The following is a 25,787-nucleotide window of genomic DNA, read 5'->3' on the forward strand; positions in this document are numbered from 1 at the left end:
TTGATATCTCCTCTGCTAGCTGCAGCATTGCTAAATGCCTCAGCTCCCTCTCACTCAGCTCATCTTCAGAGGAGGAGGAAGCAGGTCAGAGCTGAAGTCAAACTAGGTTGCTGGCAAGGAAAATGAAAAGCACTAAAACCAAAGGCCCAAGCCAGCAGAAAGTTACAGCTTGAGTCAATCTCTTCAAAAAGTGCATATTCAGCCTATTTTATTGGTATTTAGGGTTGATTTCTACATAGCAAAGGCTCTGGTTGTCTTCAAGAACTATGAAGTCTATTCCCCTCTTCAAGCAAAACACAGTGATGCAATATGCAACCTCTGTTAAATGGAGAAATGCTGAACGCAGACCAGGAGAGCATGAAGAATATGAAATGCTTCTGAAAGAACTGTAGATGGTGTGAAAAAAACAGAACAGAATGCAAAGAAGAGGCACTTTCATTTCAAAGCAATGTGGTTTTACAAGTTTTACTTAATTTTGTAACAACTGGTTAGGTTTTTAATATATATATATGTATATATAATTCACATTTATAAATATATATATACATTTTATATACAAATATTAGGAGAGTTGGGACTGAATAACTACTAAAACACAGTCAACTAATGGAAAACACCAGCTAGAAACTGAAAAGATTTCTCTTGTGAATTCCAACAAGCTGCATTTAAATATATCCTGCTAAACACTACCTCATTCTCTGTTCTTTTATCCTTTGCTAGAGCAAATACCTCTCAGCTTAGTATTTCCTGATATGTATCATGAAAAGGAGGTAATTTGAGAACAAATTTGCAAATTACATTTAAAAGTCTGAGGCAAATTTTGGTATCTAAGCAAAAATACAGAAGAAAGAGTCACACTTGTTTATGTACAAATCATAACGAATCAAAAGAACTTACAGTAGCGATGAAATTCAGAGAAGGTTTAATAACTCTAGAATAGTCCACAAATTCAATAAAATAGTCACTTTGTTTTGGAAATATGACGGTACTTGAATTTTGGGAGATTCCTGTTGAATAATTGTATGCATTTAGACAAGTTTATAACATACATGTTCCTTTAGCAGCAATATCATTTATTGTCAATGATATTTAGATAATTCTATCATTTTTTTCACTGTTTCCTCTCTTATTGCTCTCTATCCTTCCAGCTAAGAACCAGTGCAAAGGTGATATACATACTGGTACTATCACCCATGATAATAAATAAGCCATACCACGCCATGCCATAATTCATCCATACTATTTCAGAATGACAAAAGGAAGGATCTTAAGAATCCCAAATCAGCCAACATCACCTTACTGAGCTTTCTACTGGAAGTCTGTAACAAAACTGAGTTTCTGGAACAGGTGGAAGTTTTTTACAATTTTTTTCTTCTAATATGCAAGGTGCAACATAACAGGAGCTCACAAGATAGCTCAGTTTGCAAATCAGGCTTTCTAGAAGAGGGTTAGAAATACAGTGGGCAACACATGGCCAGAGAACTCTTTCTACTGATGTGGTTTACAAGCAAACAAGTAACATAAGTTTATGTCTAAACTCAAGTTTGTAAGACAACCTAATGCTAGTAATCCATAATGCCTGCTCTTCTCATCAAAAGTGATCAGTCATTGGCTTTAAGCCCCCATTTGAACAAATCCTTTGGTTACTTAATAAATCATATAGCACAGAACTATATACAGCTGAATTAACAGCTGGTTAAACTATTTAATATCTAGGCAAGAAACAGTTTATACAGTATTTATAACAGTTTATACAGTTTTAACAGTAATATATTTGGATGTGACAGGTTCATATTTCCTTCAGCACATGATACTTCGCTAGTACTTCTAAGCCCCTCTGCATACCACTAAGCCCTTCCAGCATGATCTGCTCTTTGGATTTCTCTTGGAAGACCTCATGCAACAACATACCTGTGAGTGTCTCAGTGACCACAGCGATAATTTCTATTGGCTCTGTGTAATCATCATCACCACGGTGCCACAACTGATCGTCATTCAAGTCTTTCAACAAAAGTTTGTTACAAGTAACATTCACAGATCCATTTATCTACAGTGTGGAAAAAAAATGTGTACATATAAATAAAATTATACACTTCTACATTGCCAAAGCACTAGTGTCTATGCTTTACAGAAAAAGACAATGAACAGGACGGTGCCTGAGGGAGGATATACTCTACCCAAATTCCCAGAGCTCAGTTTCTGTAGGCTAAGTGCTGCTGAAGGCCTGAAGTGAGCCGGAAACGACAGACACTATCTAGCTGAAGCTGTTTTTAACATACTCCACAGCTTAAAATTAAATTTTGCAGAAGGATGCCGTGAATCTCTCAGAACTTGTAAGTCTTCATATCAAAACTGTACGTCTTCTTACACGTCGTGCTCCAGCTCATCTCTAGCACAGCAACTCCAATACAATTACTAGGTAATTAGTAAGCAAAATGCTTTAGTCTCTGCCATACTAGAGTCCCACCTGGACAATTGCAGTGGTCTCTTCTGGCCCTATAATGCACGGTTGAGTGTGCAACGGCACACGTGGCACCAGAAAACATTCCTGGGCACTGGCCTTCTGTCACCTACACTGCTACAAGGGCTTCAGGAATGTTCTTCTACTTGGGCCAGCGAGTGCTCTCCAAAATAACTTCCAGGCACAGTTCAAGGGACTACAGTGACCAACTATCATTCCCTACAGGCAGTCTGAATGTAGCCACTTTGTACTAGAAAATAAAGAGAGTATAACACCACTCATGCAAGTCACTCCAGAGACTATGCCAGCAGAACTCAGCACTTGAGAATGGTCCCAAGCATACTTAACCTACAAAAGCAGACACAGCCTTAGAGTCTGCAACACTACTAAGAAAAAACTCACCTCCAATGTTTTTGTTATGTTCCTCTTGTTTTTCCAGTAAGAGACAGGCAGGCAGGTGACTGTTACAGTTCCCTTCACTGGCTTTCCATATGTATACCTGAAACACACCAATCAAAGTCAAACAGTGCACCATCTCAAGAGCTTGGGCTCTCGAAGAGCTTTTAAGGCAAAAGGTTCAGCTAAAACATTTTTTCCTCAGTTTTGAATATGACCAGAATGTATTCGTACTTTGAACCATGAAGTCTTCAGCACTGAGACCAGTTTATTGGCACTAAAGTCAGAAGCCCAAAACCTAGAGAACATATATAAAAGTCAGAAGTACTGCCCTTTCCTGCACATGAACTCTAGGAGTTTATTACTATTATTAGGGGCTTTAGAATACAGGCAAATTAACCATGTTATGCTAAGCTGGAAGCAAGTTACTGAACAGAATGCCAATGTAGCATCATAATTAACACGCAGTAGAGTGAAAATGGGAGGTGGGAAGTGCAAGTGTTATGTTTCCCAAATGCTGCTTGTACAAAGTGAGAGCTTTCAAGATATTTATATTCAAATTATTTAATAATCACAGTGCAAAAAAAATCATGGCATTACTGGTCAGCAAACACAATCAGCAGCTGTAGCTAACTTGTAAATTGTAACATACTTCTTAGAATGCCATTACCAAACTGTAATCTGTGAGTAGTAATAAACTAAAAATTTTGCTCAAATGTTTCTAAGCTATATGTAAGAGAAATCATTACATTCAGACCTTACAGAACAGACAAAGGGGAGAAAAAAAAATCATTCTAATCCAACAGAACTATTACATTCAGATATGATAACTAAGTACTTTAAATCAGTATGGATTTGATTGGCAGCCACTTAAGCAATGTCAAAGCTGAAAAGCAGAGGAAAAGAATAATCAAACAGTATAGTTACAGGAAAAATGCAAAATGCTGACCACACCGTCTTGTACTTGAGCTGCAGTCTTTTCGAGCTGACCTAATTACAGTAAGAAGCTGCCATTAAGCCTGAAATGATACTGTCATTTGGTAGCATCCTGTAGTTAATCTAATAGCAGTCCAGAGACGAGAAGGGAAAAAGATTTTACGACATCTACAAGCTTAAAGGACATGAAAAGTCCTTGTATACAGAGACAGTATGCCTATAAAAAGTCAGTAGGAATGAACTCATTCCTTATAATTAATTATGACATATCAGTAAAACTTTGGCACTGCTGGGATTCAGTCTCAGACAATTCACTGGTGTCCAAGTCTGGACTTATTGCAGCAGATAGGTACACTTTCAAATATCTTATGAGAGCTTAACAAAGGAGATAAGTATCCTCTGGCAAACCAAAGCAACTTAGGAAACAGAATTCACATTGGCATATGCTACACTCCAAAAGTAGCACAGAATGGGGGGATCCGCTTTTTTTTTTTTTCAATTGCACCTTATCACCTTATGAGAAACCTATATGGTTTATAGTATCAGGTTACATTGCCTCTCAGAAAGGAAGCTTTTTCCCAAATGTTTAACTGTTCCAGCTAAATAGCTTGTTAATCAATCATATCTGTATTTCACTTAAAAGTACCTGTTTAGAAAGCATGCATTTTTATGGAATTAAATAGCTCCAGAAAGACCTTTTCTTTCAGGTCCTCTTGAATGGGTTTATCAAATAGCTTTACTTGGCTCTCATCTTCCCAAAATAAAACTAATTTCCCTTTAAGATTAAAAAATAAAATACAATTTTTACAGCAGTTTACAATGAAGTCTAGTAGTCTACAGTGAAGTCTCTTCTGAACTGCTCAAGAGTTTTTAATTCTTCAGCTATTTATAGGTATAGGTCTTTTGTTAGCTGGTAGAAGCCTGTACTTCAAATCAACAATGTTGACAAACTGGAACAAGAAAGATTCAAATAGAAGCTTGAATAATTTTCCAATTGGTCTAATAAAACATAGTTACTCTACGTACAGACCTTGATGTGCTAAGTTGGAGAGCACCATAAAAGAGCCATATTAACAACAAAAAAGTCTCAGAACATACATTATAAGCAGAAGACTCATGAAACTTTATGAATAAGGCAGATGAAAATATTTTGGCTGTAGTCTAGAAATAACTACACCCAACCAAAAAGGTGCAACTAAGAGTCTGAAGATCTATCCAACACTGCTACACAAAAATACAGTGACTAAAAATGTAAGGTAGACAGCTACTTTAGATTAGAAGGTGATTTGTTAGCATTCTAAATATACGTTTTTGCTTTCAAATTTACAGATACACAATAATTATCTCAACAGTGTGGGTGACAATGGTAACAATGTTTTACTTACTTTGCAGTGACAATACCACTTATATCTTCTTCTCTCAAAGAGTAGTATAATGGTGTTGTTATCATAACATCAAATTTTGGTAAAACTAAAAAGAAAATTACAGGAAGTGTTAAATTCACATAAAAATAATATTTATTTTTTTCTTAAAGTAAAAAGGGTAGAACATGTGGAATATAAGGTAAGATACACTTTTATCCCAAACTGACGCATGCCTCATTCTAAGACTTTCTGTCAAAAGGAGGACACCAAGCATCACAAGAGCAGCCTGTGCACAAACTTGTGTGGCTGAAGTATAAAATGTTCATTTCTCCTTCATCACAGCAAGCTTGTAGGGGAAACTGTACACGTTCATCCTATTCAGCCTTAACAGAATAATCAGCAAGCTTTGTGACCAGATATTATACAGATGTTTTGGGATGAACACATTGCTTGCAAGATCCTGGTAAAACAAGGACAACTGCATCTCAGAGGCTTAAGATAAGTATTTTCAAGATTGCATAACATCCAGACACCACAGCAGTAGGTCATAATAGCTAGCAGAGATAAACAGGGCAACTGATAAGATGATGTTTTTTCTCAGGACAGACAGTTAGTCTCAGAGAAGCAGATTTGAAAAGTAAAATTTCTAGGAGTATTCAAAAGATTTGTGTTAGCCAAGGGAAGCTAGACTCCAAACTCTAAATTAATGGGGACTCCATTACCCATTCTGGTCACTACTTAACGCCCTTATGTAACACTTACCATATTCCATCACTTTAAATTTCTGATAATGAACTTGACCCTATTGAAAAAAAATGTAAGAACATATATACAATTGTGGTTAGATTAGCAAATGTAATGTATCTTTTAGTCCCAACCCCCCCACATTCAAGTTAAATTACAATTGCTGAAATGATGTAACTTCAAATTATAGCTCAACCATCATCACCTCCTGTTACAGAGTTCCTGTAAGTACCAGTTGTAGGTATTTGCACCACGGAAGGATGCAGGAAGCTCACATACAGCAGATTCTAAGTGTATATATAATGAAGACCTCAGAGAGCTTCCAGTCTGTAGACATCTACATACGGCTGGTTTCTGTATAAAAAACAAATATCTGAGCCAGATAGCTTAGAACAACCTAGCGTAAGTACTTACAGTAATCAAGATGAACCACAACAAATGCACCAACAGTATCTCTACAAGCTCATTCAAAATTAACTCAGGTATGTCTGTGCAAAAGGGAAGCCCTTGCAGTCTATCCAGAGGACCACACCATTTCAAAATCATGTATAATCTTAAGGGTCTTCATTTACTCAAGAATTAGTAACGTTTATAGTCTACGGTGTATACTTACTTCAGCAGAGATTACCTTGGGTTTTATCTTCCTGTCTTTTATTTGTTGGTTAAAAATCAATGGAAGAAATAAGCAATCGTACAGAATATCAAGTTTCTTGTGTTCTCTTCTATTTTCCTGTTTATTTATTTATTTCCTGATTTTCCTCAGAATACCTGAAAGCCTACTCCAGCATATTTTTCAGATTTGGTACCTTAGGCCATATATTGCACATTTTTGGAAAATTAATTTTAGGTTTTTTTCCTCCCCCTACTCTCTTAACATTAAAATAAAATAAAATAAAATAAAATAAAATAAAATAAAATAAAATAAAATAAAATAAAATAAAATAAAATAAAATAAAATAAAAGCAGCTTTTTTGTTCTTTGGTACAACAACAGTTGACCCAAAAAGTCATGGTACTGAGCCACATTAATTTTGCTTTCTGCTTTCTTACTCAATTGCTCTTCCCTGCTAGGGTGTGAGTAATTCTGACCAAGCACGCAAGTCCTTTGTCTGCAGACATACAACCCTTATTCCACAATTTTTTTACAGCATCATGTCAGAAGCTGCCATCAGTAAGGGAATGGCATGAAGTGCCTGGAACTGCAGCTCTGAATCTCAGCTGCTCCGCTTGACACCAGGATTACACTGGAGCAATGACCAAATACTCTCACAAGGCTTTTTTTAATCACTAATAAACCAGACTGTGCCTCACTTCACCATATGGGAAACGTTAACACATTCTTTTGTGATAAACAATGTATCAATGACATAAACAAAGACTAAAAGAGTTGCTAGCATAATACATCTTGTGCCCATATCTTGCTAACCTTTTGATATTCTCAGTTCCAATAAACACATGATGTTGTCAACAGAAAAAATATTATATAAGAACAGAAATACTTCTCAAGAGTTTTATTTGAGGGAAAAAAAAAACACTGATATGTTACTTATGAAACGTTCACGCCAACCTTCATCTGAAAATGTAAAATGATACAAGGATTTGGTATACTTGTATATTTTTAAAAGTTTGGCTTTAAAATAACAGTAATTAAAAAATAATAATCCAAGAACACTGTTTTGCCGTGTCCACAAATCTCACAAGTTAGCTGACAACATTTTTTTGCCCGGTTCGGAAGGAGCCGACTTGAATGGTCTCCCCAGCAGCCCCCTCGGGTGCCTGCACGGAAGGGCAGGCAGCAACTGTCCCCATGACCAGAGGAGCTCCTGTGTTGGGATGGGGCGTTTGGAGGAGCTCCCGTGCTCGGACAGGGCATTTGGAGCAGCTCCTGTGCTTGGACAGGGTGTTTCAACACAAAGGCTTCCTCCCTGCTGGCAGGACTGCAGGCCACAGTGGAAAAACAGCCAAAAATAATCCCAAGCCTTAAGCAACACAGGAGCAGCAGAAGAAGGAAAGGGTTCAATCCCCTTTTTTTATTTTTTTTCTCTCTAAAACATAAAAATAAAAACCTCCAAGAGGAAAATCTGAGCTCAGCTGGGCTGGAAGAACAGGCTGAGAAACTGAAGGAATCTCCACTTCCCGAAGGACAGGAAGGGAGAGGCTCCTTTCGAAAGCTTGTTTGCCTCTTTGCTGAAGACCCTTCTGAGACATAGGGAAAGATCAAGACAGCCATCTCCTACTGACAGACTGTCTATTTTCCAAGGTTAATATCACTGGCTGCTGTTCAACTACTTGATGAGATTACGTTGATGTGGAGCCCAGAAGTCTGATTATGTCTTCATTGAAGACGAAGACTTAGTATGAAGTTTTATGAAGTTGTACAAAGTCTTCATTGCTTATTTCCAAGAACAGTGTCACTCCTACAAGTACCAAATCTGCTATAGTACCTTAGTACCTCTACTAAGAGGTATTAAGAAAGCAAGACACGGATCGATACTGCAGGGAAAGGAAAAGACCCTCATAGGTCATCTAGATCTGACCACCAAGCCAGATGTCTCACTAACACACACTTTTCAGCCAAACTGGTTTGAAATAGGCCAAGTAACATCACTTCAACCACTTTGAAACATTTTAGTTCTTCGGGGCAGGGCTATCTCTCTGGTAAATATCGTTCAAATATTTTGAAGTGTACTTTGTTAAATTAGTTTCCAGGAGTGGTGGCTTTCAAGTGCTTAGTTATATACACAATCCAAGCAAGAGATTTTTTTTTTTTTGATTCAGGTAGGAAAACAATCACGATGCTTATTCCGCATGTGCTGCTTTACTCTGGTCAGTTGGTTTTTTTTTGGGGGGGGGTCTCCCATTTTGCTGTAAATCAGCATTTCTTAAACCACAAGAGACCCGTAATATTCTGTGCACATTGCCCAAAGTATATCTACAGATTAAAAAAGCCGTGCCAAAAAGAGACCCATGCAAGTATTCTGAGACTATACAGATAATGAAGCCTTTCTGCATTTGAGTCTTAGATGCTGCAGACCCTGACATCTCAGAATCACTGAACAACTAAGGTCCAGATTTTGCTCTGAAGTAATTGTCTTGTCTGAAGTGATTTGGGTCTAATCCAGCAAGTGAGACCACAGGCAGGTTTTAACTTCTTTGGCACCCCCAGATTTTAACTTCTTTGGCACCCAGAAGTTCCTGAAGTGAATGTAACCTAGGTCCACCATGACTGGCTGTGGCATTGACATGCGGCCCCCGGCTACGGTGTCAGGCCAGGCTCCAGGCTGCCCAGGCCAGGAACACCTCAGCTTCCACTGCATAGTCCACTAAGTGGAACAGGCCATTACCTAGAAGGAACTAACTTAGCCTAGGCTTTTCACGACCACTTGATTTTCACATTTTATGTCCCCAAATTTTGTATGAATTCGCAAAATTCTGTTCAAATGCCTCAGCATGGTCTCCAGAAACAAGGCAGTCCCACTAGTGTCACCAATATTCACAACGAAAGATCCTGATTGAGTATTAGTGCTCATTTACAAGATACTGAATAAACAGCAAATCACAAAGACTGTATGTGTAGTCTGATTCTGCAAGATAGTGGCATGTAATGTCATAAGTAATGATCTAACCTCAAACTCATCAGCTCTAATGAGAAATAAATGAGTGATCTAGAAGTAGAACACCACAGAATTCACAGTGGATACATTATAAAATTCATAAAACCTCAGAAGTTAAATAATTCAAACCATAAAGGACATGATTTTATGATAATCAACCCCAGATGAATTTGAAAGTTGATTTACATCTGAAGCTTTAACAAGAAAACTTCAAAAATATTTTAGAAAGTCTTCATTTCTCCTGACCAATTACTATTCTTTTGTAGCATAAATTTCCAGATAACAACTGTAATCGATTACAAAAAGGCCTAATAAAAAAAGACTTTTAGATGGAAAGGCCTGCTACAAAAACTCAGCAACTAAAAGACTTTCAAAAACAGGCTCCATAACAGGAAATATAAGATATCCAATGAAAATACAAGGTGGAGACTTGGCAACCAGACTGTAATTACTCTGTCTTGAGTTTTCTTGGAACAGCTGTATGAACACCTGAGCTGTTACTAAGATGTTTAATAGCAGCAAGCAGCCAGAACCTGATTTAAAACAGGATTCAGAGGCAGGATACTTCCAGGAACCCAAATTCTGCACACTTGGGAACTGACCTGTAACCACTGGAAGGGAAGTGCTACTTACAGATTTAACGTCACTTTAAAGATGAGAGGAAAAGCAGAGATAAAAAGGTTGGACAGCTGACACTTTTAACTAGAAAGCTCAGGCCCTGGCATCAGGAAAGCTAAGTCATGCAGAGATCACCCTGTGCTTGCCAGCTGAAGATGTTCCTAAAGCCATGAGAAGATCCAAAGGCTGTGAAGGATCTCATGGATACTATCAATCCAGGGCTAGTAGTACCAGTTAGGACAGGTAAAGTATAGCTACAAAAATGTCAGTCCCCACCAACCTGCAGCACAGACATATACTAAGTACTCCTTAGCAGTAGAGCCAAGTTCTTAGTGACCTCTGTTATCAGGAAGGGATTGGTGAATGTGCAACTTCATGCATGACACAGAAAAACCTGTACCTCCCTTGATGGCAGCTGCAGCCCAGCAAGGACTATCCAGAAACAGCCACATGGAGCGATCCGAGTCACTCACTCCTTTCACTGAACACTGACTTCATTTCCACTGACTACAAAAGGAACTTCAATGCCCAGAATAACCTACCTATAGACATCTACACACTGTAAACCTCAAACTGAATCCCACCCCATGTGACCTTGAACTTCAGGTCATAAGCTCATTTCTAACTAAAACCAAAATGAATTTCCCATCACCTAAATTCTTCTCTTCCTTTATTCTGCAAGGTTTCTTGCAGTTTTCATCAATCCAATGGCATAACATGCTGTCAGAAAAATAAATGTGAAACAACTCATCAAACAGACTTAGTAAAATAATGTGAATATTACAATTATTATTTAATTGTTATTTGTTATTTAATATACTAATACTAAATTGTTATTTAATATACTCTGTGCATCAGAGGATCATGCAACGTAAGATATTGTCTCACATGGAAATAATGTATATTGCTTTGTCATTATATTCTTTTAACACAGAATTTGAAGATTAAAGCAGGCGCCAACGCTGGAGGAAAAAGTCTGAAAGGAAACAACATAAGCTTCTACCTGTGTGTTTTTCTTCTCCACGGGTTAAGCATCATAAGAATGGACAGTTTTTTCTGGACCTCCAAAGCCTACCACATTTTAATGTACATATAAGGATACACTGTTCTTTCCTCTATTTTAATTTTCATTTCATAGAGTTTAATGACAGAAGCCATTTATCCTGGCCTCCTTTTATCACAGTCTGGTTACTCTAGAATTCAGCTACTCTAGCAGTCTGCTCGATCATAATGCATCTTCCAAAGAGGCAATCACTCTTGATGCTAAAACATCAAGCAGCAGAGATGCCCTCACTCTTTTTTTTCTTTTTTTTTTTTTTTTTTGTTCTGGTGCTTAAAAGCCTGATCCATAATAGCCTGAAAGAATTCAATTCTTTGTCAGTGGAATCCCAAATCACCTTGACAGATGACATGTTTATTGTTTCCCATAATACCTCAATTACTCTTTACTGTTAAGGATATATTCATCTCCTGCTCGTCTTCTCAAAGCTTCCCACAGCGATATTCAGTAAACCACACAGAACTGTAACAACACACATTAAACGCTTCCATCTCTGCCACATAATCATTGTTTCCCCATGTTACTGGACTCTGCCACCTCTGGAATTTCATTTGTTTCTAGCAAACTTTAAAAACTTCTTCATACTGTTACTAACCACCAAAAGACCCCACCCCTGGGGTCTTTGTATTTCCTACAAATATGCAAGAGTTTGGACTTTCTCATTTAGATTTATACCTATCTATTAGTTCCCTCTTTCTCCCACTTATTATTAAATGCGATGTTAAAATATGTACTGTTTTCTTCATTTTCATTGATGGAGGATCCCGTTTCTGTCCTGACCAAGTTTATCTTTTCCCAATAGAGTATTTTGTTAATTGTACCAAAAGCATTTTGCAGTATTTTTCACCTCAAATTGTCAAATAGAGAAAGATACCCTAGTTTGACAGGTATTATCCCTGTTCTTGGATATTCTTCATGCCACTGAAGTATTTGGAGCTCTATTAAGGACCCCAAACATGGCATTCAAGGTCACACTCAATGCTAGAACACTAAGCCTTAAAAAATAACAGTAGGGAAAATTAGATGTTCTTACTAAAATGTGATAAAGACAACCTAGGGCTGTCTAGGTCAACCTGGGTACAACCTGGCAGATCTAACACAAACCTAGGCCAAAGCCCTGTCTGGCAGCAGCCAAGATTCAACACCCAGAGCATCACACCAACCAGGGCTAGCAGTCAGCAATGCAGTGCCAGCCTGAGACTAGGAGACCTCCTGAACCAGGGATCAGAGCTTTTCAGTTCACAGTTCTTAACAGGCTTGCTTCAGTGAATTTGTCCTGCCACTTTTTTTGATCCCGTGTGAATTGTCAGCATTCACAACACACACTCATGATGAGCTCTACAGTTCACTTGTGCCATCTTAATTGGTTTGAAATTGTCCTCTATCTCCTTCACCTGGTGTCCTCTAGCTATCTATTGGAAGAGACAGTGAACAAAATGTTCCCTATTTATCTTTTCCTCATTATTACTCATGACTTGAGAGACTTGTTTTCCTGGCTTACTGACATTCATTAACCTGTAGTACAAACTGGATGGCTACAATTTAGAGTACCATCATTTCCTATCATCTGCTAAGATCTAACTTCACTTGACTGTTTTCTCAGCTGCCTTATCAGTCCAGATAAATCTTTCAATTTAACTTTTTTTTTCTTCCTTTTTTGGAGGATGGGGAGGGGTTTTTCAGGAGGGCATGACACTCTTTCACTGAGACCAGCTGCTGCCATTCCTTTAACAGTGTCTTCCTGACTTCAGGATGATTTATCACATAGCAGAAAATCCAAACAAAATTTCACAAACATGTTTTTTCCCCCTGGCAAAACAGCTGTTGAAGAAGCCCATCACCATTACAAGCCTTTGTTCCCATGTCTGAGCCACACTTCTCCTCCTCCTGAAAAGTGCCTGCGCATTTGTGAGAGGGGCTGTGTTGCAAACCAGATCAGGGAGCTGGTCTAGGTTAAACAAAGGAAAACAGAACTTTAATCTTCAAGCTTTTCAATCTGGGTCATTTCCCTGACGTACTTTAGATCTCAGCCTTATTACACATGCATCAGCACTACTGAGAAGCTGTTGAACAGCAGCACAGGGATGGGAAGGAGTGGCCAAGCCCAGGAACAACTTAAAACATTTTTCCCAGCAAAGACAATAGTACCGAATCCACACCCGCATGAGAAAGTGTTTGAAGAATCCAGTCCTGATACTCATTTGAACACCTCATGTACCTCTGCCTACAGAAATCTATAAAGCGTATAACTGTTACTGCCAAATATCATTCTGAAGTTATACACAGTCAAATGCTTCTGCCCCATCTTATTAGGAATCATTGCACAGTCCTGTTTGTGCTTGCTAAATGTCTCTGAACAGTCATTGCAAGCCAGTTTGGAAATGTAGTTCACAAATTACAGGCATTTAGAGCAGTCGGAATAAACTTGACACACATAATCTTGAAACCTCCAGCTATTTCTACAGTGTATTTTCCAGTGTATGAGGATCTTCAAGGATTTGGACTGATAGGACTGTTACCAATAGCAACACACACAAAATAAATTATACCAGGTTTGTTATGCAACAGTTTTGCTATATTATTCACCGTTTCTATTTTGCATGGTTATTTTTTCCTCAGTAACTCTTGAGTCACCATGAATTGGTAAAAAAAACAGTAAAACTAGACAGACATTTGTAAATGACAGTCTTTGATTCGACACCCCTTGAGACACTGACTGGCTGAACACCAGGGCACAATGAATTTCTGTATATTCGCTTACAAAATAAACATAAGGGTGTTTCACTTTAAAAAAAATAGTACTCCACAAGCTCTTTCTTTGATATTAACACTAAAAATCCTTGCCTTTTAAAATAACACATTTTAGAATCACAATCCAGACCACAAGATAAAATATGTATTTTTACGTATCTATTTTTTCTTTTTAATATATTTCCTTACAAAACCATATAGTACTGAAAAACTTGTGAGGTTTGCATAGTTTCTTCAGGTTTGGCACGAAGGAAGGATTTCTCCTCACGGTCCATGCTTATTTATGGTTTTGCTTCAGCAAAGTAAACACAGTTTTATTCACACGTATCAGGATAAATGAAATCTCTCTGTAAGTTGGCAATGTTAATACTCACATTCACTTCCACATCTATGGACCAGTCTCCTAGTGGAGGGTTCGTCGATAACTGAAATTTTTTGGAAACTACACCCAAATCACCCTCCTCTAGCAACCACTGCTGAATCAGCTTCTTCCGAGGGTCCTAGAAAAAAAAAGTCAGGCTACATGTTAAATGCACGAGGCCTTGCTAGCAAGATTTAGGTAGCAATACATATGAACTGTATTTGAAATGTGGTGTTGGAAGACATGAGAAATTTCAACATATGCTGAGGTTCCTGTGGATACTTACTCGGATATATATATTGAGAGACGCTTTGTAAGGTTTGAGATCAGGATACACTGTGACAATCCGAAACATCACATCCTGTCCTGGTTTATATGTAGATTTATCAGTCTGGATGAATACAGAGATACTCTTTGCCGTGTATATCAAGCTGGTACGGTTAGAGAAGATGCGCTGGCCGTCAGCATGGCCTTCCACCAGTAATTCATAATTACCAGAAGCACTGTTCAAAGGCAGCTAAAAAGAAAATAGTGACTCATTGTTAATTATCCAAGATATAATTGAAGAGATCATTATTCCAAAAACATTTGCCATTAAGTTCTCTGACATACTCCTGAGCATGTCAGCTTATGTAAGTACTCAAAAAGAAGAAGAGGATCTCAGGACTCTGTCACTACAATAATTACATGAAAGTGTGTTCTCAGAAGCATCTTTCCAAAATATTTCTACATGATTTTTACTAGTAATCAGATTTTCAATAATGTAAGTATCTATGTACTCACATACCATTCATAGACATGCATGCATTAAGCTCTCTTTTCTTTCTACAGTTTTTGGGAAATTTCCTGCATTTGATTATGGGGGCTAATTTTTTTTTTCAGACTTCGTCATTTTCTCGTAATAAATATTCCAGAAATAAAAGAGCTGAAGAAGATACATGTGGGCAAGATGAACAGGACAGAAAGAAAACCCTGCACTTCTTTTTACAAGCTTTACCTTCACATCTTTTAGGGCAGAAAAATTAAATTCAGAATGAAAAATCTCCTGAGGAGACAGGTACTGTTTTTCAATAGAAACTGACTGATTTTGTCTCACCTCAGTAATTTAATGATTCATAATTCCAGCACATATTGCAGCTCAACTAGTAAGATAATTATTCGTCACAAAATATTGAAGAATAAAAGAAGAGACATTTTATATGGTTAGCTGAGATGCTTTATTCAGGACAGACACTGAAAGTTCCTTCTGTGCTGGCAGTGAACGCAGACAGACATCACTGGCAAGGAAAGTTAGACCACATGGGACCAGAGTAACCATGCACAGGTGTCTCTCTAGTGACCAGAAGAAATCTGGAGCTCACAAGTTAGATGGACCAGTTCATTTCCTGCAGTTAGATGGGAGGAATCCCACCCACAGCGGGTCTAAAGCATCTAAAGCAGAACTGCAGCAGGACACCGAGACTTCACCTTGAGCAGAGCCTGCACAGGCAAGGAATGACCCCAGGAGCATCCCAGCCCAGATGCCTGCTTCTGTACTGCCATCTGCTTGGGAGCATCTCTTTGAAGATGGAAAGGGTTTAACAAAACGTACAGCTGGTTCCAACAAGTAGCACTGCTAAAAAGCTTAAGAGTTGTATGCTTCTGTTTGTAGTTAGAACAGTAAATCTGGAGTAAAGCCTCTGAAGTCAAGACAACTAAAACAGACAGGCTTATATTTTTCAGCATAACATATGGAAATAAAGCTCTCCTCTTGCACTGGTAATGAAAATTACATCTGTTAACTCACCAGGCACAGCACTTCAAAAGTATCCTACCAAGCTCTATAATGAAACACTGTCTTGCTGTCAAAACTCATTTTAAGACTGTACAGTGAGATAATGGAATTTTTCCCAAATGGGGAAAAATACCACATAGTAAGAAATAAGGTAAATGCAAAAGTCTGTACCAAATACATTTCTTTCTCTGTGTGTTTACCTATAAACAGGAACTGACTACAATTTCATCCTTCTCTGTTGAGTTTCTCTTTTGAAAAACAAGTCAGAAGGAAAAGTCAGGGAGAGGGGAAATAAACAGGCTCTTTTTTTTTTCCAGCCATGAGCAGGCATGTGATGACACAGGGAGAAAAGGTACCCATTAAAATCTGGACTTATATAACCAAACTTTAGGTACAAAACACTAGATTGAAATCGATTCTGCATTTGCTTCAACTGCAGGTCTTTGTATACACATTGCCAAGAACATATGATTCACATATTTCAACACTCTCAGACTTCCTCGCCAAGTATTCTGGAATATATTAAATAGGAGCAACAGCCTTAGTTACTACATCTGTCAAATATTACCTCAGAATTAATTCATTTAAGAATATTACCGCTTATTAAATAAGTTTTATTCCCTAAGAAGCAGACAGGATTCCCTACAAGAACTCCCAGAAACATTATAAATCTTCAAAGTCAAGACGGTGAGAAAATAAGCTTGTTTTGTCTCATTGTAGCAGTGAATAGTGCTCTTACAGCATTATTTTAATATACTTGCAAGGACTGTCTTTGTTTTCTTCTTTACAAGTCTGCAATCACCATTTACAGATCTCATTTATTTTTCTGTAGCTTTTTCCTATCGTGAACAAAGCAACATGGGCTGTTCCCCTGATTTTTAATTCCTTGATACTTTGTATAGTATCTTATTTTATATATACTAGTTTTTATATTGCAAAAGATCTTTCCTCTCTGTAACTTGGTGACAAAATTGCCCGTTTTATCTTTCTTGATGTAAAAGACAGAGACAATAAAAGTTTACACTGCCATGGCAGTGCATCAGGATGTCTGAGCAGTAACGAAACCCAAATTCTGGTGCACATATCCATGTTAATGAAAACTGAATTGACACAAAGTTTCTGGAAGGTCAGTGCTAAAATAATGCTAACAATTTACTTCAGTTCCATCAATTCCTTCTCTAAAAGGGCACTTCTCAATACAAATATGAGCAAGGCAGCTTTTAACAGCACCTATTAGGAACTTACCGTGAAAACATTTTATCTTCGCTGATACACCCCTCAACTGAATGGTATTACTATCCTTGTTTTGGCACTCCTAACACGAGAGAGAAAAAGGCCATCTCAAGCACTTCTCCTGACCACACCAGCCACCCTCACGAGCACCTAGACAAGGAAGCTACTGTCTCCTCTGGAAAATATGACAGCTGAAACCAGCTACTCATTACCCACCTTGTGCTACCAGCCAAGTACGCACCGGGCAGTACATAAGTCTACCCTAACTACATGAACAAAAAAAAACACCACAGGTTAGGTCCAAACTGTGCCTGACCACTCCTCTCCCACCCCTACGACACATCCCAAGCATTCAAGAAACATGGAAAGGGGCCTCAAGGAATGTATTGTTTCCTTAGGGCTGTGGTAAGGCAAGTTGGCAAATTTAGATTGAGCTCAGTACATGGTTCCCTATTTTATTTATTGCACGCTTGAAGTGTTCTAAAAATTTTTCAGTTTGGTAATCACAGCATCTGTCTCTTACTACCATTAAGGTGATTACAGAATTCAGTTTTGTAGAAGACTGTTGAAACATAAGGATGCATTAAGACTGAGCAAATTATATTAAGGAATTTGCTAATTTAACCTGTTTTGTTTTGTTTTTAACTGAATTATCTATGCCACCTAATTTATGGTTTGCACAGATAGGTTTCAATCCAGTAGTCTTCATAATGTTGACATGCTCGTCATCACTGATTACACATCTATCAAATACTTCAAGATTATTTCATCAGATATAAAATTTATTTGAGATCAGAATCTAAAACCACTGGATTTAGGGATTCTTAAAGGTGTTAAAAAAATGAAGAATTTGATTAAAAAAAAAATCCTGACAGAAGTACCGAATTCTTTAGATCAGATTTTCAAGATAAGCATCCACGACTATAAATTGACAATTCCTGCTCAATAAACAACTGTATTATACATTCCTGTTGACTAATTAATTATGTACTTTCACTGGAGGTGCATTTACAAATCCTTAAGATGAGAGTGTATGAATACAGGTGATGTTTTTACATAAAATTTACTATTTCTCAGTTATTACTTTGCACAATTATTCAGCTCTAATTAGCCTTCACAGTGTGTCTGAAGTAGGGATGTAGGTATCAGCCAGTAGGAAGAAAAGAAAACATACAAAGCCAAGTTCTGGGCTCAAGTTTTATGACAGTTTGTGCTGATGCTGGAAGTCAGCTCACATATCCTGTAATTACTTGTAACAAGCTGCAGAGCACTTAATTTGAAAACTCCTTGGCTTATTGGTCAGCAAATACATTCATCTGAGAAAGTGAAAATGGCCAAGATCACATATAAAATACATCATCTCATCAACATTAGCTGCTGAAAAGTCACAGGCAGTCAACATTTTTCTTAGGAGGGAAGGAAAGAAATACTTACTACTGGAAGAACAAGAGTCCCAAAGGAATCTAAATGAAAAGAAAAAGAAATACGACAGTGTCACAAAGCTTATAAAAACGAACAAAACGTCCATGTTATCAGGTTAATTAGCAGAGCAGTGTTCTTCCCCTGTTCCCCCACTGCCCGTAATACCCATTGGACAACAGAACCCCCTTGATGCGGTTCCTCCAGGGCCTGGTACACGCAGACAGCCCAGTAAACCAACATGAACTGGTGCAATGGGCTTGCCAGCACACAGCTGACTGCTGCCAAACAACACCTGGAAAGAAAACTGTAAAATAAATACCCTGGAGCAACTGCTGCGCTGGTCAGCATTGTACATGTGGGTGTACATTTCTCATTCTCTGTGCGGGAAGCAACTGGGGGAAGCGAGGATCCGGGATCAGCTACTGGGATAGACTGGGCTTCGAAGACCAGTTTGCTGGTGGGATTCACAGTGAGCGCACACGTGTGTGCTTTTGTGTGCAAAGGGGTCCAAGCACCAGCGACTGGAGCGAGGCTGTGGCCAGGGGGTTTCACACGCCCAGATACCAGGAACTGGGGAGACCACGATCCAGTGCCAGCTACTGGACAGACTCTTTATGCCCTGCTACTGCAGAGATCCATACTGTGGTCGGGTATATATATTCCCACTAACCAGAATCCTTCAGCCTGATCAGCCAGAGGTAAGGTGACTGGGGCTGTTTGCCTGAATGCTGAGCGTGCCTGTGTTGGTCTGCGCGACCAGCTGCTGGATGTACGCACCACATACACGTACCCCTGTGTCTGTGTGCCTACTGGGAACATGTGCTCAGCCCCACTTCTGGCTGGACCTGGGGCACAGAGCCCCTGCTAGCCTGCTGGATTTAGCAGCTCCCTATCACTACTGTCCCAAAACTGCTAAAAGGACCAGACAGAACAGCACAGCCCTGAAAAACTGAAATGCAATGCTCCGCTTAAATAATGGTCTGCAGGTGCCAACAGAGTCCCAGCTGAGAGCTACCTGAACAAAGAAGATATGGTTTGGCATCGCTCTCCTTGAAAACAAATCCCCTCTCGGGTACGGCTGGTCCAGGACCAAAGCATACCTCTGCTCCTGCAAAGAAGCTGACTCTGCAGCTCCTTCACATGTAAGAGAAACCTGGGGTATTTTGTATTAATCTCTTCTTCAGTTAAGTAGCTGACTACTTTTCATAGTCATTTTTATCAAGACAACTTTTCCAGAAGGAAAAATAAAAATAAAATTAATTTTAAAAATACTTTAAACTGCATGCTACTAATGAAAGGCAAACAGTGAAAAATTCCTTAATCCTGGGCATTCCCTCTAGAGGTAATGACCTCCCTGGTGTTTTCAGTGCTATGGAGAAAGGAGGGGAAGGGAAGGGAAGGCCAAAACAAAAGAAAGCCAGTGTGACAGTTTGTCCATGCTGAGCCACTACCTCTACAGCAACTAAAGCTGCTTCTTCACTGGGCTCTGGCCCTCAGCCTCCTCTTCGCCAGATACATCCCTTCTGCCCCTTTCCTCTCTGCATGGTTGACAGAAGATGTGCAATTTAGCCTTGAAAAGGATCGACTCCAGAGCAGTCCTACAGCAATAGCACTTCCCTGTTTGGTGGGAGCAGACGTCCGTGCTCTCCACTTGAACTTTTCCCTTTACATTCACATACACTGAAACACCTTTGCTATCTATTCAGGCTTCTATTCCACCCGAGTTATTATTTTCTGTTGATTCTGCAGATCAGATCAAGGTCAAAATTTACAAAACCCTGCACAGTATTTACCACCCTTAAGCAACAGAGCACAAAGAATTAACCATCCTCGCTCCATTACAGCACCTTGGGAACAAGTAACTAGCATATTAACGTGCATGGGTTAATATAACTTAAAAATTTAACTACTTCAGATAATGTGGCCTCAAATTTTCTCACAATCCAAATAAATGTGCTGTTAAGATCCTAGATAACATAACATCCTGGAGCCGTTAAGTGCCACAGCTTTTATTTCAATTGTGTAATGTGCTTTCTTTTGCTGATTTTAATGGTGTTGCCTCTCAGTATCACTACCTCTCATATCTCAACATTACCAGCGCTTTACAGGCTTTTTTGGCTGAGGTTGGAAAAGAGTGGCACCTCGTGGCTGATAAAATCTACAGCCACTATTATTCAGCCATATTTGACCGTTTTAAAGGCACAGACATACTTTAACAATTTTCTAACTAGTGCCATAAAATTTAAATGGGTACTGCAGCCCCTGCAGGATTTGCTTTTCATGGGTATCCACCAGAACTGCTTCGGAATTTCCACTCAGTTACACCTTTTTATAACTCCTATGAAGAGAGAGACTGACACCTATTTTTATCGTGAACATAAAAGCATTCAAAGATGAAGCAATTATTTGACATTTTAACTCCAATAAATGTTAATTAAAAAAAAAAAGCCATTCCTCTGACAGTGGCAAGTAGAATGAAGTCTAGATGGTCTGAAAGCAGTATGTTCCTGCTGCTGTCAGAGTGCTAAAGGAAAAGTCCCACTCAGCATGTACCATCTAGCCAAATTACATCCTGGGTTAAACCAAATGACTCACATCCTGCAAATGATGTTTGTGGGTAGCGCACTTTAGTACTTTATTCTGGTATCCAACGGTTTAACAAGGATGGATGGCATCTGGCCCTAAGCGACACGGCTCTTTCCACAGCATGTTACTGTTGAAGCCACAGTTTTTTCCTACCATCCCTCTGTCCTCTTCACTCGAGAAGCAGCCCATGCAGTTGTTGACTCTCAGCAACCCCACTGGCCTTCCAGGTTTTCCAGCCGGGAGTCTCAGGCAAAATACACACGTTTTTTCCCACCAGCAAGCAGAGCGGGCACTCTGGCCCACCGCACAAAGGCAAGGAGCCCCAGACACAGCTAAGCTTGCTTGGCACATGGGGCTGCTGAAGAGCCACTAGCTGCAGAAGAGGAATTGCACAGTGCTGCAGAATACCCAATGTGCAGGTAATGTAAATCCCACTCACCTAATAACACATTTATTCCCAACACCTACCCAAAGAACTCTGTGCCTATTAAGAAGGCACAACATTTCACCTAAAGGAAGCCTGTGTCATCCTAACTCATGAGAATTAGTTAACCAGTGTCCTGGTTTCAGCTAGGATAGAGTTAATTTTCCTCCTAGTGGCTGGTGTGGTGCTGCGTTTTGGATTTAGGGTGAGAATGGTGTCGATAACACACTGATGTTTTAATTGTTGCAGAGCAGTGCTTACACTAAGCCAAGGACTTTTCAGCTTCTCGCTCTGTCCTGCCAGCGAGCAGGCTGGGGGTGCAGCAGGAGCTGGGAGGGGACAGACCCAGGACAGTTGACCCAAACTGGCCAAAGGGTTGTCCCATACGATATGGCATCACGCTGAACAATTAATATGGGGGGTCTGGCCGGGTTGGGGGGACCGCTGCTTGGGGACAGTCTGGGCATTGGTCAGCAGTTGGTGACCTTTCTGAAGGGAGTATGGTATTTCACTGGTAAAGGAGGCTGGATGCAGGATAACTAGAAATAATAGAGATGGTATAAAGCTACCTCCTGAACTTTTTCTCAGTTGTATAACAAGAGCGTGACTAACACTTCTCAATTTCCCATCCCTCTACATGAATAATGCTGTGCTAAAGCTGAGTTTTGTACAACCACAACCCGGGACATTGTGATACCAGAAAAAAAAAGAAAGAAGACAACAACATAATCTTTGATGCTACTGATAATCAGTTATCAACAAGAGAGGAACTTAGCTTTACTTACAACATGTCTGAGCAGGTATGCACATGGTCAGGTACTGCTACACAAGCTTTAATCTATCCAACACAACTATAGCCGTGGCTATAGCAGTGGCTTCAGTACTTTGTGAGGCACCGAATACAGATCTGATATTCATGCCACAGTGCACACCTCTGGGCTTCTGTTTCCACTGCCACCTGCACCAATGTGCACACACTAGCACACACGTGCTGCAAGGGCAGAGCGCTGTGCTCATTGCTCCGCGCAGCATCGCGCAGCGTGCAAAGCAACCTGACCTTGAACAGAGAAGGCACTTGGCAACTTTCTAACCAGATGGCATCCATCTCGTGATAACAACTAAGGTACAGCCATGATGTAGATGGGGAAGCAGCCGGGGAGGAGGGAGAGTTAAATCACAGCCCCTTCCCCTCTGTGCAACTCAGAAAGCATTTACCTCCTGAAGAAAGCAGCGTTAGGGAGCTGCCTGGCTCCCATGATAAAGCCCAGAGCATTGTCTCATTCCCAGCCAGTGAAAAATCATAAAACAGGCTCTGGGGCATTAGGTAATCTCCCAGTTCATGCCACTACGTAATTATTTTGTTAGGAACTGAGCAGCCTTGGCAGATCGGGAACTCTTTGGTGTTGTAGCGAGTCTCCCTGTCCTGCAAGATTTTCCCATGTTCTCAGAGCTTCTGAGCCACCTCCTGCAGCTCCACTCAGCTGCACCCAGAGGTGGCTACAGACATCCTCAAACGAGAGCAGCAGGCAAAACATTTCCTTTATGTCACTGCTGAATTGCTGAAACGCACCACATTTTTCCATCCGCTCGATGAATTACAGTTATATTTAACGGTACAGCATTCCCATCCCTTTAGGAGCTAACCACGGCCCAACCGCCAGCAGGCAGCTTTGCCCTGCTGGAACCCCTGCCACCATGCAGCTGGACACTCGAACCCACATGCAACATGTAGTGCCTCCATGTGAGTTACACACAGCAGCAGTCGGGTCCACCGTACCTCAAACAGGGACAGTTATCTCCCTCCTTCAGCACATCCCTGTGAGGGCTGACTTCAGGCATTAAATGCAGCTCCCAGCAATTGCAGGTGGCTAACTCCAGGTGCAGTAGGCTTAGCAAGGAGCCCACAACGATTACTCCACCTGCACCAAGCACCACAGAGAAGAGGACACCTCCTCCTGGCTCCCCACCTCTGCTCTCTGTAGCAGAGCCCTAACTGGCATTGCTGCCACATGCCATGGAAAGAAAGACTTGAAGCAAGCACGGGTCCCTGCTGCTGCGTGGGCTTTGCTGAAGACAACTCCCAGGTGGGAGCCATGCCCTAGATGAAGAGGGAGGCAGGAAAAATTCAGTGGTCCATTCCAGACTAATCTTGAGGAAAGAAGGGGGAGGGGGGTCATATGACATTTCAAGAAAAGGTGTCCTTCCTCATCACTCACAAAATGGCTACGGAGCTGGTGAAGGGCCTGGAGCACAAGTCCTGTGAGGAGCGGCTGAGGGAACTGGGGTTGTTTAGTCTGGAGAAGAGGAGGCTCAGGGGAGACCTTATTGCTCTCTACACTTACCTGAAAGGAAGGTGTGGGGAGCTGGGGGTTGGCCTCTTCTTGCAGATAACCAGTGACAGGACTAGAGGGAATGCCAGTTATGCCAGGGGAGGTTCAGGTTGGAAATGAGGAGACATTTCTTCTCAGAAGGAGCATTCAGGCATTGGAACGGGTTGCCCAGGGAGGTGGTGGTGTCACCATACCTGGGGCTGTTCAAGGAAAGGTTGGACGTGGTGCTTAGGGACATGGTTTAGTGGGTGACATTGGTGGTACGGGGACAACTGGATCAGATGATCTTGGAGGTCTTTTCCTACCTTAATGATTCTGTGATTCTATAAAATCACTTGACACATAGAATTCCTGAAACTTGTGGTATATTCATTCAATAAATACTGCACTGAAGTATTTATATGCAAATACTACGGAAACAACACCCACATTGTCCAGCCTCCTTTTCCTCAAAGCCCTTGGCATTTAGGACAATCCAGCAGAAGAAGAACTAAAGGCTGCAGGGTAGTGAGATGTAGTGAGATGTCACCAGCATGGATGGCAGTGGGAAATGAAATCATCTTTTTAACATATGTAGCCAACATAACATTTTTAGAGGTCTAATAGTCCTTTTAGCAAAGCAGATAGGTAGAACACGAGGAAATGGCACAAAGTCACACCAGGGGAGTTTCAGACTGGACATTAGGAAAAGTTTCTTTACCATGAGGATGGGTCAGAAACTGGAACAGGCTTCCTAATGAGGTGGTTGATGCCCCGTGCCTCTCAGTTTTCAGGAGACATTTCACAATACCCTCAGTAATATGCTTTAACTTCTGGTTAGCTCTGAAGTGGTCAGGCGGTTTGGACTAGATCATCTTTGATCCCCACAAACAACAGCATCTTACATCCTTCCCATCTGATTGGCCCGATCAAAACCCAAAAAACTTATGCTACCTGTTCTTGAGCTGGCTGTACCAGCACTGGGCCTAGATGTAAGTGTTCCTTCAGAGAGGTTTTTCAAAAGATAACAGATGTATGTTCTCAGTGATTTGTTCCAAATAATCTCAGCACTACGTGGCGTTTCCCCTGAATCACCTGCCAGAGGTTGCGGTCTGAGTTTATGTGCCCTACAGATCTCCCGATCTACTCTCCGCCACACAGCCTGGCCCCAGTTACATCTATACGGACATAAACACTCCCGTTTCAGCTTCCACTCCCAAAAAAGGATCGAGGTTCCAGAAAAGTGACTTTATGACTTGGCATAATCAACTACAACTCGTGCCAATATAAATGAGCACAACAGCAGTTAAGCCAGCAACTCGTTTACACAAATTCCGGTCTTTACATCCTAGCTTATTTAGCAGGTATCTATCGCTGCAAACAGACTTTTCACTTAACCTTTTCTACCTACATCCTCGTTTCTTCTTAGTCCTGCCAGGGAATGCAGGAATATAACTGGAACCACTCCGCACTGATTTACTAAATGATGTCATGGCTTTCTTCTGGCAGCTGTGTTCACATACCCAAGCTTAGGAAACATTTACAGAAAAGCAGTTTCTTTACAGTGGTAAATGGAATTTTTTTCTCCCAAGGAGTTTATTTAAAAAAAAAAAATCATTTTAACATCAGAGAAATAAAAAATAATGTTCTTCGATGTCCTTCCAAATTTTTCTTCCGATCTGAAATATATACTATTTTTGAGGTTTCCAAAAAGGAAAAAAGAAGGAAGTATAAA

At 40.2% G+C, this 25,787-nt stretch overlaps 1 protein-coding gene across 1 annotated transcript in view; it reads right to left on the reverse strand.

Moving 5' to 3' along the window:
- CD109 (CD109 molecule) overlaps positions 1 to 25,787 on the reverse strand; it is an 82,408-nt gene that overhangs the window by 46,592 nt on the left and 10,029 nt on the right. The window contains exons 3-10 of the mRNA XM_080585968.1: positions 18,746 to 18,774; positions 14,591 to 14,821; positions 14,318 to 14,443; positions 5,920 to 5,959; positions 5,179 to 5,263; positions 2,864 to 2,960; positions 1,912 to 2,047; positions 898 to 1,007 (exon numbers count right to left, since the gene is read on the reverse strand). Of these exons, the coding sequence (XP_080442094.1) occupies positions 898 to 1,007; positions 1,912 to 2,047; positions 2,864 to 2,960; positions 5,179 to 5,263; positions 5,920 to 5,959; positions 14,318 to 14,443; positions 14,591 to 14,821; positions 18,746 to 18,774 (854 nt within the window). The remainder of the gene's footprint in view (positions 1 to 897; positions 1,008 to 1,911; positions 2,048 to 2,863; positions 2,961 to 5,178; positions 5,264 to 5,919; positions 5,960 to 14,317; positions 14,444 to 14,590; positions 14,822 to 18,745; positions 18,775 to 25,787) is intronic.

This window comes from Anser brachyrhynchus (genome assembly GCF_964034855.1).
Source record: "Anser brachyrhynchus genome assembly, chromosome: 3".
Lineage (NCBI taxonomy): Eukaryota > Metazoa > Chordata > Aves > Anseriformes > Anatidae > Anser > Anser brachyrhynchus.